Raw genomic sequence first — 19,115 nt, 5'->3', positions numbered from 1 at the left:
TTCTCAGTTCTGAGTCCGGCTAAGCAGGAGGCAGAGAGCTCGTCCTCCTCTGCATGGGCTCTTTTTCTTATTTGAGAAATAAGAAAGGTTAGGGTTAGGGTTAGAGTGGGTCCTGGGAGGAGTAGGGCAGTGCTGAGCTACTAGGATATCCACAAGTGGGCTGAATTTGGACCAGCCTTATCCGTCACTGTGATCCTTCACTTCGCCTTGTTTTTTCTGTCTCCCAGTCGGTTTACTGCCTGGCAAAGTTCTTTCACAATTAAGTGCCTACAGGACAACCCCACCAATCCAAACCTGCAGACAACCCCAGACCTCCGGGGCACCCTGGCGCGGCTCGGGCCGGCCCACACCCACGCGGAATCATTCCATTTATCGGCGACCAATCAGCGCTCCACACGCTCCCGCGCCAGCCCGTACGAGCGAGCGCACGTTTTCCGGCCACCTCCTCCCAGCCCCCGGGAGCGCCCGGGTCCGGGACAGGGGGCGGGACTGGGGGCGCGGCCCGCCTTACCCTGAGGTGCTGGGTGGCTTCCAGTTGGCTGCGACCAGCGGAGACTTGCCTGTTGGCGGCTGTCGCCTGCGCCTCGGCGGGCCGGGAGGCTGATCGGTGCTGCTGAGAGCGGTGTGAGGTGCTGGGTAGCGCGCGGTGGCTGCTTCCACGTCCTTGCTTCACCTCAGGTAGCCGTGGGGAGAGCCACCGAGCCGCGGCGGGAGTGGGGCGGCCCGTGGGGAGGGCGACTGTGGCGCCCGGGGCGCCCTGCCAGGCGCGTCTTCTGGACCTGCTCCAGGCCGTGGGACGAGGAAGTCCGCGGTGGACGTTGGGGATGGCGGGCCCTGGCGTCCGGGTGGGAGTGGACCTCACAGATGAGAAAGAAAACTGAGCTCCACGGAGGGGAGGGGGCGAGCAGGAAGGATCCCCAGGCTTACAACTCGCCCCTGCACGCCGCCCACCTATTTAAGTACTTGGACGCCATTAGGCCTCAGTGTTCTCAGCTGTCAATGGGAGAGGGGCGGTGGTAATCCCGCCTGATTTGGGGCAGTCCTGTTCGCAGGAGCGCACCGCGCTTCCTGGTTCTTAGGTGCACAGGCAGCACAGGGGCAGCCGCGTCCCACCAGGCTTCGCGGAGGTGATGCTAATAACTAGAGACAAAGTTTTCCCGGGGCTTACTGCCTTCCAAGGTCCCTGCTAAATGTATTAACTCATAATTTCTCACCAAATTAGTGTCACTGTTTTCCCTAATTCACACACAGGAAAGATTACCTTAGATTTTTGGGTTCAGCAGCCAGGACAAAATTTGACAAATTCATGGTGGGCCCAGGTTTTTTATGTGAAGTGTCTTCCAGCCTGTGATCAGCTTCCACAGTTTTACAAGACAGCTTTAGGCTCTGAAGTCAGACCCCCTGGATTGGAATTCTGGCTCCATCACTTATGAGCTGTGTGATTTTAGACAAGTGACTCAACCTCTCTGTTGCAATTTTCGCTTTCTGTGAAACAGGGGCAATGATAGATGGACACTGTTGTATTAAATGAAATAATACGATGCAGCCCTTCTGTAAAGCAGCCAGAAGGACTCACCACATAGTAAGTGATCAATAGGTGTTAGCTATTGTTATTTTTTAAAATCAAGTACAGAGCATTAAGGTTTTTTTTAATCAAGTATTAGAGCATTAGGGGTTCGAACAGTAAGTTGGATCATTCATATTGTAGAAATACATTTCTATGTTGCATTTCTTTAAATAGTGAGCGCCTGCCAGAGCCAGTCTGAAAAAATAGAAGCTGCTGTACTTGTCTGAGTTGGAAAACTTTATAATTCAACATTTATTGGAAATCCAGCTTATGCTGAAATTTTTATGTTAGTTAGAAAATATAATTTAATTTACAAAGCTTTGGTTTGCACGACATTGGGGAAAGTCCATGGCATGTTAAACTGAAGCTGTTCATGGAAGTGAAAACCATATTATTAAAGTAATGCAAGGTTCTGATACCTGCACTTCTTTAGTCATACTACAAAAGTACAAACAGATTTTTATGGCATTTATTTTCTATTACAGGTTAAATGTTTTATTATGTTCCATATTTAAAATAGAACCTATGCCGTCTCACTGTGACAGATAGTTGAGAATAAATGGAGTTGGATTGATCAAGACTATGGTGCTGATAGATGGCCTCAAGAAAATTTTTAACTTAAGAAAGCTGCCCTCCCTGTGATGGCAGCCACTATCGCCACTAGTGATCGCTTCAAAAACATGGACATAGAAAATATGAACAAAAAGCTTAGTTTAAGGAAAAAACGTGGAGGTGGACATTACTCAGTATTTGGCCATGGGACTGACAAGAATATCAAATCTTTTATATGAAGCTATAACATTCTGATAAGGTTAAGTGGTGCCTGTTCTCTCTGACATGTAAATGTTAGAGTTGGATAATTTCCTGATATAAGGTGAAGATAAGGGAATAAAAGACTGAATTAGTAAAAGGAAGTTCAGAATGGTATTTAAAACATTTTCCTGACATTCTCCACAGTTGGAGATTGCAGGAGGTCAAATTGCATGTTTTCCTTTCAATTAATGCCAGTACCCTGTTATATAAGGAGAAAGAGCCAAGACCTTGATAACCCAATATTCTCCCCCTAACTTCTTGGTTCTAGAATAGATTCATATTTTGACAGATGTTCAATTATGCCTGTTTACACAGAGGTGGCAGTTTTGATGGCAACCATGATTTCATGATGGACTTAACCTTGATGAAAATAATTCACTCAAGACTTAACTGCCTGGTTAAATATGTTGCTAGACATATTTAATCAGAGAGAGAGCATTCTGATTTTGTACTTATTTCTCTTCCTTTCCTACCTCCCACTGCACCATGCTTAAAAAAACTATTAGTAGAATTTTTTAATATTTTAGTTTTTGTTGTTATTTCTGTGAAAGCTTAAGGGTAGAATAAGTCAACCTTGAGAGTAAAAACTGGATTCCATCTGTTTCTGTAGTTCTAGGACCTGGTATACGATAGATGTTTGATAAATATTTAATAGTAGACCTCCTTGAGAAATTGTGTTTCATTATGGTAATGGAAGTTTTAGTTTTTCAGAAGCTCTAGTGTAAGTCGGCATACTCAGATATCTTGAGGTGTTCCATAAGTGAGAATAGTAGCTTATTGTCTATTCATTTTTCCATTTGTTATTCACTGTTTTCATACTGAATGCTAGACATAAGGAGAATAACATTGAACAAGCCACATTTCCTGCCCCCCAAAGATTTTGCAGTTAAATGGGAGAAGATAGAAAGTCAATAATTACAGTACAGAGTTGCCATCAGAAAATATTGGAGGGGGAACTAACCCAGGTTCAGGGGAGTCCAAGAAAGATAAGTGGAAATTAGGTAATGAAAGTATGCCACATCATAAAGGGGCTTGTAAGCTATAGTAAGGAGCTTGAACTTTATGCTGATCCTTGTGAATGAATGATTACTAAGTACCTTAAAGTTGCAGATTCTCATCTTTTCTAGGTGACTTTCTAGGTAACTTTCTGTGCACTGGATTTGCCCAATAGTAATGTTTGCTTCTGATAATAATAACTTTCCATGTCATCTTTGATTTCTATCAAAAAGTTTTGAATAAGCACTCTTATCTGCCAACCACAATAGGTGACCTTCGGGTTTAAAGAATATGTTTAATCATAGTGATCCCAGTAATAGATAAATTAAATCTCTTTTACAAGCCTTCTGCAGGAACTTGTGCTTGTTTATGGCATACTCTTGAATAAAGTCATTGTACTGGCTATCAAGTTGACAGCCTCTTGAATGAAATTGGGTATATTCTTGACTGAGAGACTTTTTGAATGAGCTCATCAACTTTCCATCCATGGATTGGATCTATACTTATTATATATTTTGCGTCACTTATATAGATCCTAAAAGGTATATTGAATTTTCTATGTATACTTTCCCATGTTTCTACATAATTATAGTATTTATGAATTTTAATGGCTTATATGCTCTAATTAGTGATATTTAAATAATTGGTACAACCTTAATTTATTTCTGTCATTTTAGTTTTTAGATCAGTTATTTCTGAACCCTGGCTAGACAACAGAATAATTAGTGAGACTATTTTAAAGGACCTACATTTCTGAGACCCATTCCAGAACAAAGCCACTGAATCACACTATTTGGCACTGGGCCCCAAAATCTAACATCTAAAAACAGCACCAACTACTACAAAGCATAAAAAGCTGACTCTGATGTGTGCATCTGTAAGGTTGCCGTTGTCAACCTTATTCCCATAGAGGGTGAGGCTTGAGATTTCATTTAAATGTTTTCTTGACCTCCTTTCCAGTGATTTTATGGTTCTATAATGGTCGACTTTACCCCTAAAACTTTTTTTTTCCTTTAGCCTTTACTGAAGAGTAGAAAGAGTAGAGATAGAATAGCAAAAAGTAGGAATTATGTGAAGAAATTGGTGCCCTGGCACCAAAGGAAGACGAAGACTAAGTAATTTTTGTTTTGAAGCAATAATACATCAACAAAATAAGGGCCTACTATGTGCCCGGCAGTGTTCTAGGTGGTGGAGATATAGTGGCGAGTAAGACAAGGACCTCTATGCTATTCGTTAGGAATGAGGTGGTCAAAGAGTAGAATTGAACACCTGTGAATAAACAAGTTATTATATTGTCTGAGAATGATAAACACTGTGAAGAAAAGATGTAACAGTAATTTGCAGAAGGCTTTATGAAGGATAGGATGTTTAAACTGAAATTTACATTAGATTGTTATTAGTGATGCTAAGATTAGGGATCTAGCCGTTTAGGCAGAGACATATCAAGTACAGAGACCCTAAGTCAGTACAGAGACCCTAAGCTAGATCTGCGTGAGGGACAGAAAGAAAATCAGTTGGGATTGGAACACTAGACAATGAAGCATGATGGTGTTAAAAGGAACCTATTCCTGTTAGGGGTAATCCCAAGCTTTTTGACTTGAGAACTTGGACTCGATTGCCATTTTAATAGGAAATTGTTAAAATGAAGAATACTGTGGCAAACTGAGGGAAGCCAGGGGAGTCAAGAGATTCTCTTTAGTCTTGAAGCTTTCAGTAGGCTTCTGGATCTGGGACTTTTGAGCGCATTGGAACAATGGGGACTGGAGGTAAATGTTTGAGAGTTAACAACATGCATACAAGAGAGATGCAATCCCTTCCCCCTCCTCCTGCCTTCCCTTTTACTCTTTTATATGAGTGATTTTAATAACTGTAAAAAAAAGTGTGATTCTCACCTCTGGCTATGGGTCATTCATCTTGGGTGCGATTAGAAAAAAACAATGCCCAGGTCCTGCTCTCAGAAATTGTGATTAGTTGATTTGGGGTGAGGGTAGCTATCTTTTAGAGCTCTGGTAGGTTATTATATTGTGAAGCCAGATTTGAGACCCACTGGTCTGTTGCCTCAAATTGTGATATTTGCTGGTGCTAATCTTGGTCTCCATAACAGAGAGAAGAAATGGAAGGACTGTCTGATGTTGCTTCTCTTGCAACTAAACTTAAAAACACTCTCATCCAGTACCACAGCATTGAAGAAGATAAGTGGCGAGTTGCTAAGAAAACGGTAAATTAGTTCAGTTACTTCTGTTAGGGGTATATCTTCTATCCAGTAAATTAGTTGATGACTTTTAAAATTATATGGAACAATATGGGCAAAGACCATACTTTGGATGGATATACAAGATAAATAATTGAGTTAATAAAGTTGATGGTCTAATGTCACACAGAGGAAGAAATACATCAGTAGTAATCCTATACTGCTTTTGTTAGCTCTTTGGATTTTAGACAAGAGGATAGGCTCGTGAAATCTAGAGCCTAAAGAATGCCTTCTTAAGTCAGCAAATAAAATGTATCATTATCAATTTAAGAAAATGTAGTACTTGATAGTTTAGAATAGTTTCAGATATATCAAAAAGCCTATGAAGGTAGCTAGTCAGTATTCCTTTTTACTGATATGACTTGAGTGTTGCTAGAACCAATTCTAGAACCCACGACACTTCTATTTAAACACTCTAGCTATTCTGATATTCAGAATTACTTGGGAAATGATGAGGAAAAAATGTAGGGACTAATTCACAGTAAAACTATCATAATAAATGTTAATTGTTTTAAAGTTATGAACAATTTCAGAATGAAGTATTTAGTGTTTCTAGTGTCATAGTCTGAATGCACTGGTAATGGTAAATAGATAAGATTGGACTAAGGTATTGCCGTCATTGACTCTTACAGTGTTTGGATCTCATTAAATGCTACTGAAAATATTTTTTGGAGGTCTGTAATTTAATTACAATGTGAAGAACTTTAGGATACAGAAGAAACTCAGATCAAATCCTTTTATGGTATAGATGACTTTTATGTATTCTGAAAATGTACTGAACTTTTATTTTAATGCAAAGACAAATTCTCCAGACTTATAAAATTGTCAGTTTTGTGTCTAGGGTTCCACCTATGTAATTATTACCATATAACATTTTTATTTTTGTAGAAAGATGTAACTGTTTGGAGAAAACCCTCAGAAGAATTTAATGGATATCTGTAAGTACATTTTTATAGATTTACGTAGCTCTTAAGACTTTCCAAAACTTATATGCATGGTCACTAAGTAGTTATTGCTAGTAGGATATAACTTTTTAAGATTTTTTTTAACTTTTTTTTTTCTTTTCGAGACAGAGTCTCACTTTGTCACCAAGGTTTGAAGTGCAGTGGCACCATCTCGGCTCATTGCAACCTCTGCTGCCTGGGTATAAGCAATTCTCCTGCCTCAGCCTCCTGAGTAGCTGGGATTACAGGTGCCTGCTACCACACTGGCTAATTTTTCTGTAGTTTTTAGTAGAGACTGGGTTTCATTATCTTGGCCAGGCTGGTTTTGAACTCCTGACTTAGTGATCAACCTGCCTAGGCTTCTGAAAGTGCTGGGATTACAGGCGTGAGCCACCATGCCTAGCGATTTTTTTTTTAACTTTCTGGAAAGCATATTGGCCTTATGAATTCAGAGTCTTAAAAATGTCCGTGTCCTTTGTGGACTGAGTTGGTGGTGAGGAGGTCATAAATAATGATATAAAATGGCTGATAAAATCTGAATTTCTTAGCATTGTATACATGACTCTTCTAATATTCTACATTTACTCGGTGCTATAGAACATTTTATCCTAGGAACTTATGTTGAAGAATTTATCAGAAAAATAACAGTGATTTAAGTACTTGCTCTTCTATCACAGCATTATTTATAATATTAAAAATTATAAACCCAAATAATCAATAGTAGGCGATGATTCAGTATGAAACATCTGTGATAGAATGTGATATAGCCTTTAAAAAACACATTTTTGAAGATTATTTAATAACATAAGAAAATAATATATTGTTTTTTAAAGCTTGTAGGGACAGCTGCCTTGCATACTTGGAGTAGAATGTTCACATCCTTAACACTCAGCCATTTTAAAAAATAAAACTGCTGGACCCTGTTAGTATACATAGAATCTTCTGAAGTGTAATGCCAAAGATAACATTCCCAGAAAGTTGAATGGTATAATATTTATGATAAGGATGGGGAAATTGGAGGTGGATTAAGCATTGTAAGCAAGTATGGAAGTTAATTCTTTAAATAACTGGGAAGTAATTCCCAGTGAGGGCTGAAAGTGTAAACACTGCCAAGGGAGCTTTATGCTTGGAGAAATGAAAAGACTTCATAGAGAGCTAATATTTGAGCTAAGACTTAAGAATAAGTATTTCTTAAGGAATGAAAGGCTTCATGTCCTAGGCAGAAGGAATTGCATATCTACCACATAAAAGCATAGGAGAAAAACTGGTGGTTTTTTTGTTTTTCAGATTCTTAAAGGGATATGTGATCAAAAGAGTAGGAACTGATGAGTTGGACACAAAGTACTCTAAATGAGGCAGTAGCACGGAAGTCAAAAAGGGCAAATGAATGTGAAAGATTTAATGATAGTGATGGTGGTGGTAATGATAACCAACATTAATGGGAGCCAAATATTGTTCTAATAACTTTATATTTAGGAAATACTCCTGATAAAAAATGTGGTGACTGATTAGTTCTGACTATGGAAATGGGGTTAAGAGAAAAGGAAGAGTCATAGTTGAATCTAAGGAATTCTAATTTGACTAGATTTATTTGTATTACTTCCGCCTACCTCCTACCCCAAGTTAAAGAATACAGGATGGGAGAGCAGATTTACGATGGGGGAGATAATATAAGTTTGGCTTGAGATATTGTAAAATGATTAAATAGCTTCAGATGCTTTTTTAAATAAAAAGGTACTGGTAGAGCTGAAGCTAATTTCTTATTTCGTCTCCTTTCTTTCATCCCTAGAGGTAACTGCTGTCCTGAAGTTATGTGTATTGTTCCTTTGTCATACTTTGGCCACATCATTATATATCCATAAACAATAAAAAGTATTATTTGGTGTGCTTTTTATGTCCATGTGTATGTGTTTGTATGTGTATATTTTGATTAGTAATTTGCCTTTATTTTTTATTAACTATTATGTTCTTAGGATTTAGCCATGTTGTTATATGTAAATCCATTATTTTCCCTTTGTTAATATACCACAGTGTGTTTATCTTTGTTTGTAGATTCTCCTATTGATAGGTTTTTAGGCTGTTGTCAGTTGTTTTCTATAAAGTACAATGCTATAGTAAACCTTTTGGGATGTACCTCTTTGTGCACACATGTGTAATTTTCTCTGGGTCGTAGGGATGTATATCTTCCATTCCTAAGACATTACCAACTTGCTGTCTAAAGTAGCAGTTTAAGTTTACTATTTACTACTTACAAGTTTTTAATCTCTGTCAGTCTGAAGGGTATTAAAGAGATTGTTCTTGTTAGTATCTACTTGATTACTAGTGAAGTTGAACATCTTTTATATATTTATTGATATCTCAGGTCAATCTTACTATGTCCTTTGCCCGTTTTCTATGGATTTTCTTTTTCTGATTGGTTTATAGAACCAATGTATCCTCTATAATAATTATTTGTTTATATGTGTAGCACTACCTTCTCCCAATCTGTGGCTAGTTTTAAAAAATGACTTCTTTTTTCTTATGTGGTATGCATGTTAATTTTAATTGATCTTTTGTATTATTTGTGTTTTTCTGTGTTTTACATATTCAAGAAATCCCTGTGTAGTCTGAGGTCACAAAAATGGTATCTTGTATATTTTTCTCAAAATTTTAAAGTTTTACATTTTACATGTTTTACATAGATATTTAATTTATCTGGAATTAATTACTATGAGTGGTAGAAATAGGAACTTAAGTTTTATTTTCTCCATAAGGATAACTATTGAATCTAGGCACACCATTTATGGAATTATACATTTTTTCCCACTGATAAGTAATGCTGCCTTTGAAATATGTCAAGTGCTGACATATTTATGAGTCAGTTCCTTGGTGTTCTGTTCTATTGCCCTATTTCTCTGTTCCTAATAAAAAGTTTTTAAAAGTCGAGGTAAAAATATTCATGTGCTAATATGTCAGAGGATAACTGAGAAAAGAATATAAATAAATGGAAACCTTATGGCATTCTATAGACTGTTTTTGGCTATTCTATAACATAAAGGGACTTAATGTTCATTGTGACACATAGTATAGCCTCAGTTCTCTTATTAGATTTGAGGCTAAAGGGTACATGCTGATAAAATAATTGGTGGAACATAATTTATCAGAAAAGTTACTGGAATTTATTCCCTTTAGAAAAAAAACCCTTCATTAATTTTAATTTTTATTTATTTATTTATTTATTTATTTGAGACGGGATCTCACTCTGTCGCCTAGTGGCATGATCTTGGCTCACTGCACCCTCCACCTCTGGGGTTCAAGCGATTCTCCTGCCTCAGCCTCCCAAGTAGCTGGGACTACAGATGCATGCCACTGTGCCTGGCTAACTTTTATAATTTTACTAGAGGTAGTGTTTCACCATGTTGGCCAGCCTGGTCTCAAACTCCTGATCGAAGCAGGTTTCGATCACTAGCAGCTCGGGCACGTAGCTCCCAGTGAAAGCGCAGAGAACGAGAGGACGCCACACTTTCAGACGAATATTTGTAGCTCATGGACCAGGAGATTCCCAGCAGAGGAGCTCCACGGGTCGCCAGAGCGACTCTTGTGGCCGGCGCGGCGGTTTTGCTGGCGCCTTAAAGCGGCAGTTCTTGGTGCAGAGTCCAGAGATTCCTGGGCAGAAAGGCACCATCAACCTTAACACCGCTGTCTTGGCCGGCGCAGTGGATTGCTCAGATTTCGGTGCTGGGAATCAAAAAGTTGGACATCCGCTCAGAGACCTAGTTAGAAAGTCGGTAATTACAAAGACGACAGATGGATAAATATATAATCAAGGGAAGAAAGCAGCCTAAAAAGGCAGAGAATACTCAAAATCAGAATGCCTCTCCCTCTACAGGGGATCGCAATTCCTCATTAGTAACGGAACAAGGCTTAATGGAGAACGAGTGTGTTCCAATAACAGAAGCAGGTTTCAAGATTTGGGTGATGAGAAACTTCTGTGAATTAGAAGAACTTGTTCTAACCCAATGCAAAGAGACTAAGAACCTTAAAAAAAGGTTTGACGAAATGCTAACGAGAATGGACAATTTAGAGAGGAATATAAGTGAATTGATGGAGCTGAAAAGTACAACACGAGAACTTCGCGAAGCATGCACAAGCTTAAACAGTTGAATTGATCAAGCAGAAGAAAGGATATCAGAAGTCGAGGACCAGCTCAGTGAAATGAAACGAGAAGACAAGATTGGAGAAAAAAGGATAAAAAGGAATGAGCAAAGTCTCCAGGAAATATGGGACTATGTGAAAAGACCTAATCTACATTTGATAGGTGTACCTGAATGTGATGAAGAGAATGAATCCAAGTTGGAAAATACTCTTCAGGATATCATTCAGGAAAACTTTCCCAACCTAGCAAGGCAAGGTAATATTCAACTCCAGGTAATACAGAGAACACCACAAAGATATTCTTCAAGAAGACCAACCCCAAGGCACATAATTGCCAGATTTATTAGGGTTGAAATGAAGGAGAAAATACTAAGGGCAGCCAGAGAGAAAGGTCAGGTTACTCACAAAGGGAAATCTATCAGACTCACAGCAGATCTCTCAGCAGAAACCCTACAAGCCAGAAAAGAGTGGGGACCAATATTTAACATCCTTAAAGAAAAGAACTTTCAACCCAGAATTTCCTATCCAGCCAAACTAAGCTTTATGAGCGAAGGAAAAATTAAATCTTTTGCGAACAAACAAGTACTTAGAGAGTTCACCACCACCAGGCCTGCTTTACAAGAGCTTCTGAAAGAAGCACTATACATATAAAGGAACAACCAATATCAGCCTTTCCAAAAATATATCAAAAGGCAAAGAACATTAATACAATGAAAAATTTACATCAACTAATGGGCAAAACAGCCAGCTAGCATCAAACGCCAGTATTAAACTTATATATATTTCAATTGGATAAAAAGCCAAAACCCATCGGTATGCTGCATCCAGACCCATCTTACATGCAACAATACACAAAGACTCAAAGAGAAGGAGGAAGATTTACCAACCAGAGAGTAAAAATAAACAAATAAACAAAAAGCAGGAGATGCAATTCTCGCCTCTGATAAAGTAGACTTTAAAGCAACAAAGATCAAAAGAGGCAAAGAAGGACATTACATAATGGTAAAAGGATCAATGCAACAAGAATAGCTAACGATTCTATAGATCAACGAGATAGAAAATTAACAAGGATATTCAGGACTTGAACTCAGACCCGGAACAAGTAAACTTAATAAACATTTATAGAACTCTCCACTTCAAATACACAAAACATACATTACCACCTCACACCTATTCCAAAAGTGACTATATAATTGGAAGTAAATCACTCCTCAGCAATCTCATAGCATTTCATAGGTTTAAATGAAATATTGGTTGGCTGTTTGTTTGTTATCTTCTTCCCTTATTCCTTCCTGACTACATCATTAAGTATAATTATCAGTATACAAGAGGTTTTCAATGCCATTACTAAATTGCATTCTAGCCTGGGCAAGAAAGCAATACTCCCATTCTCTCTCCCTCTTTCTCTTTTCCTCCTCCCCATTCTCTCTCTCTCTTTCTATTCCTTTTTCCTCTTCCCCATTCTCTCTCTCTCTTTCTCTTCCTTTTTCCTCCTCCCCATTCTCTCTCTCTCTTTCTCTTCCTTTTTCCTCCTCCCCATTCTCTCTCTCTCTTTCTCTTCCTTTTTCCTCCTCCCCATTCTCTCTCTCTCTTTCTCTTCCTTTTTCCTCCTCCCCATTCTCTCTCTCTCTTTCTCTTCCTTTTTCCTCCTCCCCATTCTCTCTCTCTCTCTCTCTCTCTCTCTAAAAAAAAAGAAAAAAGAAAAAAAAGAAATCAAACTCCTGACCTCAAGTGATCTACCAGCCTCAGCCTCTCAGAGTGCTGGGAATACAGATGTGAGCCACTGTGCCCGGCCTAAGTTTTATTCTTACTTTCAAGGTTACCTATATACTATAAGAGTATGCTGAAATTTTTTATTGTAACAGCAGTTGACTTTAACTTTTTTCCTTCAGCTACAAAGCCCAAGGTGTTATAGAAGACCTTGTCAATAGTATAATAGACCATATACGCCCAGGGCCTTGTCGTTTGGATTGGGACAGCTTAATGACTTCATTGGATATTTTGGAGAACTTTGAAGAGGTATCTGTTTAGAAACATTGCTGTAGACTGCGTGTATATGCATGAGAGAGTGCATGAGTGAGCCAGAGTATATGAGCTTAAGCATTTGTACATACTTATATTCATTATATTCATTGCTTTGAGTATAGTAGTCATGACAAAGATATCACATGGGAGTCCCATGCTGCCTCTTAAAAAGTTTGCATTTTCTCATACTAATTAATTAGTGTTAGACTGAGTTTGTTTTCCACAGTACCCATATCCTTGCTGCTTAAAAAAAAATTCAGCATCTTTAATTGTAAAACTCTAGTTAAGATTCTGAAATCTAAAATTCTGAAAAGACCACCGTCATATTTAGGTTTCTAGGTGAATGTGTGCGGCTTTTCTGTAATACTAAGCCAACATCAAAGCCCAAAGATAAAAAATGCTATCTTAAATATTCTAAAATTATGTAGCCAAAATAGCAAGCTCTGTTTTTATTAATTCCTTGCTTAATGTTTGATTTTTTTAAATTAAAATGTTTGATGTTGTAATCAAAGTATTTGTGGATTTGATCTTGAACGCTAAAGCAGTCTACATCCCCTAATTCCCTGTGGGTTGTTATATAGAATAAAAGGTGACTGTATTTAATTAGAAATTTGAATACTGGATAACTTGCACCTCTGTATTTTGATTATTTATCTTCTTCATGGCCATCCAATATCAGTGAGATTTAGCATAGAGATCTAGACCTGTCAGAATCAGTGTAAGAATTATTATAATTATGAAACATTGTAGATAAATGTTAGTTTCTTTCCAGAGATATATGAAGGTATGTGTGTTTCCTATAGTAGTAACACTTATCTTACCTCTTGTTTTTCAGAATTGCTGTGTGATGCGTTACACTACTGCTGGTCAGCTTTGGAATATAATTTCCCCAAGAGAATTTGTTGATTTCTCCTACACTGTGGGCTATAAAGAAGGGCTTTTATCTTGTGGTAATAATCTCAAAACGTTAAGCTTTTTTTTCAGTATGATTTAAATATTTGTGTTTTCTAGGCTGGATGTTTCTTTCTTTGTGAAATATATTTTCAACTCTGACTCTGTAATCACTAAAATTTTTTTGCAAATGCTAAACTCTAGGGAGTAAAATAACAATATCAGAAGAGTTTTGAAACCTTTCTGATAAGTTTTTGTTCCCAGTTACATAGTATCCTATAGGTCAGAGGTGGCAAATGTGGATCACATGACTGCCTCTAAGAAAGAGTTCTTGTAAATAGATTTTCTTCTAAGCCACTCTTAGAAAACAATTTCTGGTCATATACACAGAAAAACTAGATTTGGTATGTGTTAGAATATTCCTCCTTCCTTGAGCTTTGCTGTATTTTTCTTTTCAAGATTAAAAATACTACCATTGGAAGCCTCTTGTTTTCTAAAAATGTACCTATTGGTAAATTAATATTATTTCGTATATAATATATACATGAGTTAGCAGTTGTAAGTAAACATCTACTTGATTATTCTTAACTAGCAAGTACCAAAGTATAATATGGTAGTCACTGTGGGGAATAGTTAGGAGGTACCATGGATTTGATTATTGGCACCTCGAGGCCTAGGTGCTACAAACAAGATTTGTAGCTTCCAAGGAGTTACTAAGATGACATGATGTCATGTATTCCGAAGGGATTAAAGTTTCCCCATTACCTGTCCTCCAACCTCTTGTCAGAATCCTCCTTGGTAAGTCTCTTTTTCATTCTGCCATGGTCACTCTTGGGGTTTAATTTTCATCTATATGGATAAGAATAAATATTTAAAAAAGAATTCTGGTAATGTTTTTAAATGAGAGTTTTATATAAATGTCAGTTGTTGCTATTAATCGTGTTATTGTTAAAATTGCCTTGTAGGAGTAAGTCTTGACTGGGATGAAAAGAGACCAGAATTTGTTCGAGGATATAACCATCCCTGTGGTTGGTTTTGTGTTCCACTTAAGGACAACCCAAACCAGAGTCTTTTGACAGGATATATTCAGACAGATCTGCGTGGGATGATTCCTCAGTCTGCAGTAGATACAGCCATGGCAAGCACTTTAACCAACTTCTATGGTGATTTACGAAAAGCTTTATGATAGGCAAAATGCGTTCAAACTTGTAGGACTATGGATCAACTCTCTCTCTCAGCCACATGGCCTGTAAAAATCATTGATTCCACTCTTCTGCATAGCCTGTAGAAAAATTTGAAGTAATTTTGGTTTAGTAGTACATTTGGTTTTATTCCTAAAGTTAATAGCTATCTAAGAGAGGGCAATTTCATTTTCTTTCTTTTTTTTCTTTAATTTTGAGACAGAATCTCACCCTGTTGCCCATGCTGGAGGGCAGTGGTGTGATCACAGCTCACTGCAGCTTTGATCTGACCATTCAAGGGGTTATTCTACCTCACCCTTCTGAATAGCTTGGACTACAGGTACACACCACCATGCATGGCTATTCCTTTTTTTTATTTTTTGTAGAGATGTGGTCTCACTATGTTACCCAGGCTGGTCTTGAACTCCTAACCTCAAGTGATTCCCCACCTCAGCCCCCCAAAGTGTTGGGATTATAGGCATGAGCCCCCATTCCTGGCCCCAATTTAAAATGTGGAATTCAGTTGCTGTCCAAATTTTGAGTCTCTTCAAAGTGTCAGTCTGTAACTGGAACAAATACATTCTTAGATTTATCCAGTGCCTAGATATCATTTTATAGTAATTAGAATGGAGTATTGTGGGTCCCCTAATTAATTTTGTGGCTGCCTTAAATGAGATTTTCTAAATGATTTTCACATTCTAAATGACTTTGGGTTTTGAACTATCCATCTAGTTTACTTCTAAAATGAGAACTTGAGGCATTTCCGTGTGTGCAGGCAAATCTTTGTATATATTTGTCTGTTTGTGTATGTGCACACATCTTGAAATCCATTTCAATGTTTAATGTTAGTTGTTTATGTGTTAGCATTTCTGTGTCTACTGTTTTGTTGTTGCTAATATGGGTAAAATGAGCCCTGAAATACATGCTAAACAGGCCACAAAATGCACAAAAGTATATAGTGTTTCAAGTGCATGATAGTTTGATCTGTGTTTTACTTTATTGAATTTTCCTGGTGTAAAGAAAGAATAAATCATAGTTCTTCATACCCATTTTGTCAAAATGGAACAATGAAGCTGTTTTTCACTTTTGTTTTTATTTATTTTTTGCTACTGGAGATGATAGATTTCAAAAAACAAAAGGTGGCAGCACCACAATGTTCATGGTGAATAATCTCATAGTATTGACATTGATCAAGCTCTGATAGAAGGGATGCACAAAGGATTCTGTATTCTTAATGGCTTATTAATTACCAGTATCCTTTTCCAAATTGAATGTACTTTTGAATTACTAGATTTCTGTTCCTTTTATTCATTCTGCAATAGTGAAAGAAAACTCAGTAGTTTAGTTTCAGTTTCCCATGGTAATGGGTAAATGTTAGTTTTGACTTCTATTTTGTTCACTTATTTATATTAGTATAGAGTAGGCAGTCTCATATTCTACTATTCTATCTAGGATGGTGAAATTCCAAAGGTGCCTAACTTGGGTAAGGGATTTGTGACAAGATAGTATACATTACTATAAGGGCTATTATTTCCTGAGCTGGAGATCCCTAAAAGCAAATAAACTGCCCACTATCTCTACTCTAGTGCTCTGTTTGTCCTTATCAACATATACTTCCAATGAGTAATTACATAATTTACTATTAAACATGGATCCACTCTAGGTAAAATTAACCTTATGAAAAAATTTTCCTTGTGAAGATGATGAATTTAAAAATTATGTTTGAATCACCTAAAAAATATGTGCAGCTTCTAGATGGGCTCTTAAATCTGCTGGGCTCTAGCTGTGTGCTTTAGAAAAATAAAAACAGCTTTATTGATATATAATTTACATATTATATAATTTACCCATTTTTAAGTGTCTAATTCAGTGAGTTTTTAAATACATATGTAGAATTGTGCAGCCATCAACACAATCTGGATGTAGAACATTTCCATCATTCCAAAAGATTCCTTTTGTCTTTTTTGCAGACTCATATCTAACACAAATCTAAAGTTTATCACTGTTGCCAGGATAATTACAACAGATTTTGTTTGGTTTTGTTTTGAAGAGTGGAGGTGTTCATGATTCTAAGCTCAGGAATCTTGTGATCATGTATTAAATATGTTATCTTATACCATAATGATATAAAAGCTTAATGATGTGGGTTGGGATGGATATTAACATAAATTATTGAGTCTGCTGCTTCTATAGCAATGCTGTAGGGTAGAAAAATAATGTAAGTGATATATGTAATTTAAAAAACTCTAGAAGAAACAGCTGAAGTTAATTTTAATATTTTATTTAACTTAATACATTCAAAATGTTATAATTTTAACATGTAATTGATATAAAGATTTATTTTGATAGTTTGTATTCTTTCTTGTACTGATTCTCTGAAATCTGGTATGCATTTTGCTAATTTGGGCAAGCCACATTTTAAGTGCTCATTAACCACATGAGGCCAGTGGATACTGTATTGAATAGCACAGTCCTATAGTATATTTATTAATTTGTCTTGTCGTAAGATGAAATAGAGAATATGAAATAATATCTTAAATAGGAATCTTTTCTAGTCTCTAGATTCTTTGCTTGCTAAATAGGACATCTAAACTTTAGATATAAATCAGTTAGTAGTTGCCAATGAAATAAAATTATTGCCAAAAAATATTTTCCTTCAAAGATAAGTAACTTTTGATATGGCCAGTTGATGAAATGAAAGAATATAATCTGCCTTGTTGTTAGGTGGTATTTTCTGTAGCTTATAGGTAGTATATATTAGAAACTTGTGTATGTAGGAAATATTTGGCATAATACTGTTTTCAGTACATAGTAGCTATTTTTTAAGGAAATTAATTCCATACAAGAAAAAACATAATAAAAGTGATACTTTTGCATGAAATATTAGTTTTTGTTAATAACTCTTAGTTAACCCTTAAAGTTTAAAACAATATTCAGAAAAAATGAGAATCTAGCATTCTGTAGTTAACTAATCTATAATATAAATTGCTTAAGTACTAGTGGACTTGTAAATGTTAAAATTCTCTTCATTTCAGTGTTTCTTGAGGTTGGATATATTTGAAATTGTAGATTTCTATGTGCAAAATATCTCCTAGTTAATAGAATTTTTTTATTCCCTTCCCTTCAGCCTCTTCCTTTTCTAACTAAAGGGCATTTTATCAACAGTAGTGTTGAATTCAATTAATATCTCAAGCTAAACAACAATGTAATTGAGGTTGTATCTGGAGAAGATAGGAAAACATTGCACAATTTAAGCCTCTAATTGTCTATTGAGCTTTTATGTCTGAGTAATTGCCTGTAATACAGATAAAAGCTTTACCTCTTTACTCAAGAGTGTACTACCATCTTTCAAATCAGGTGTTTAAATCTAGTTTCTTTTAAGTAAATGGGACTGTAGTGATCCCTACCTTACAGAGAAATCAACAGAACCAGAGAAGCTAAGGGACTTGATCAGGTTTCCCTTAGAACCTGTGTTGTATAATTACCTGCCTGGTGTGTCTTCCATGTCTTTCTTATTCAACTTCTAGAAGTAGAGAAGGTTGGGACTTCAGTGTTGAAGAAACGTCAGAATAATTTCAAAAGCAGGAAGTTGGAATTATAATTTTTAAATTATTGTATTGTTTTTACAGATTTTACATATATAAATATTAAAATTTATCTCTTGCAGTTCAATAAAAGCTATAATATAGATTTTATTTTTAAGAAGTTTATATAATTATTTTATGAACCAATATGTAAAACTAGAATATTTATTAAACTAATAAAGAATATGTATTAGTATCAAAATATGTATTTATTTTTAAATTGCTGTGAAATAAAATAAAAATTTCTAGACACTCTTAAAATTGGTCATTGATATTATCTTTGTAATTTAACATTAAGTACTGTTTAGTTTCATATGCCTGAACTTAAAGTATGTAATTTAACTTTCTGAATTCTTAACAAAAGAAAAATATAAACCTGGAAAATAAAGTTAAAACACACATGATGATCTCTCCTGCAGTGTCTCATATAATAGCTATTATACAATACTGCTGAATCTTTATTTGCTATTATATATTCAGAAAAAATGATGACTATATTCTACCTTTGTAAATTATGGACAGGATTTATTGTACACATGTTCAAATTATTGTGTTACTTTGATTAGGAATTACAATATTTTGTTTGGAATCGAAAAAAGTAAAAGTAATTAGAAGGACACTGTGATCTATGTTATCAGAAAGCAGTTAGGGATGCTGTGGGAAATATAGAAAATATGACTATGGAGCAGGAAGTTATTTTTCTCATTTAATAAAACATCTGGTACTATG

General features: G+C 36.3%; 1 protein-coding gene across 1 annotated transcript; it reads left to right on the top strand.

Annotated features, from left to right (window-relative positions):
* The first annotated feature begins 533 nt into the window (after positions 1-533).
* On the top strand, positions 534-19,115 carry STARD4 (StAR related lipid transfer domain containing 4). The gene is made up of 6 exons (XM_012473939.3): positions 534-678; positions 5,481-5,594; positions 6,516-6,565; positions 12,598-12,724; positions 13,566-13,680; positions 14,587-19,115. Exons 2-6 carry the CDS (start codon positions 5,490-5,492, stop codon positions 14,805-14,807), a joined length of 618 nt encoding a protein of 205 aa, XP_012329362.1. The 5' UTR covers positions 534-678; positions 5,481-5,489; the 3' UTR covers positions 14,808-19,115.

The sequence above is a fragment of the Aotus nancymaae genome, unplaced genomic scaffold (genome assembly GCF_030222135.1).
Source record: "Aotus nancymaae isolate 86718 unplaced genomic scaffold, 86718_ANA_hifiasm-v0.15.2.pri h1tg000014l, whole genome shotgun sequence".
Taxonomy (NCBI): domain Eukaryota; kingdom Metazoa; phylum Chordata; class Mammalia; order Primates; family Aotidae; genus Aotus; species Aotus nancymaae.
Note: the sequence above shows the minus strand (reverse complement) of the source record. Positions and strands in the feature narration are given on the sequence as shown.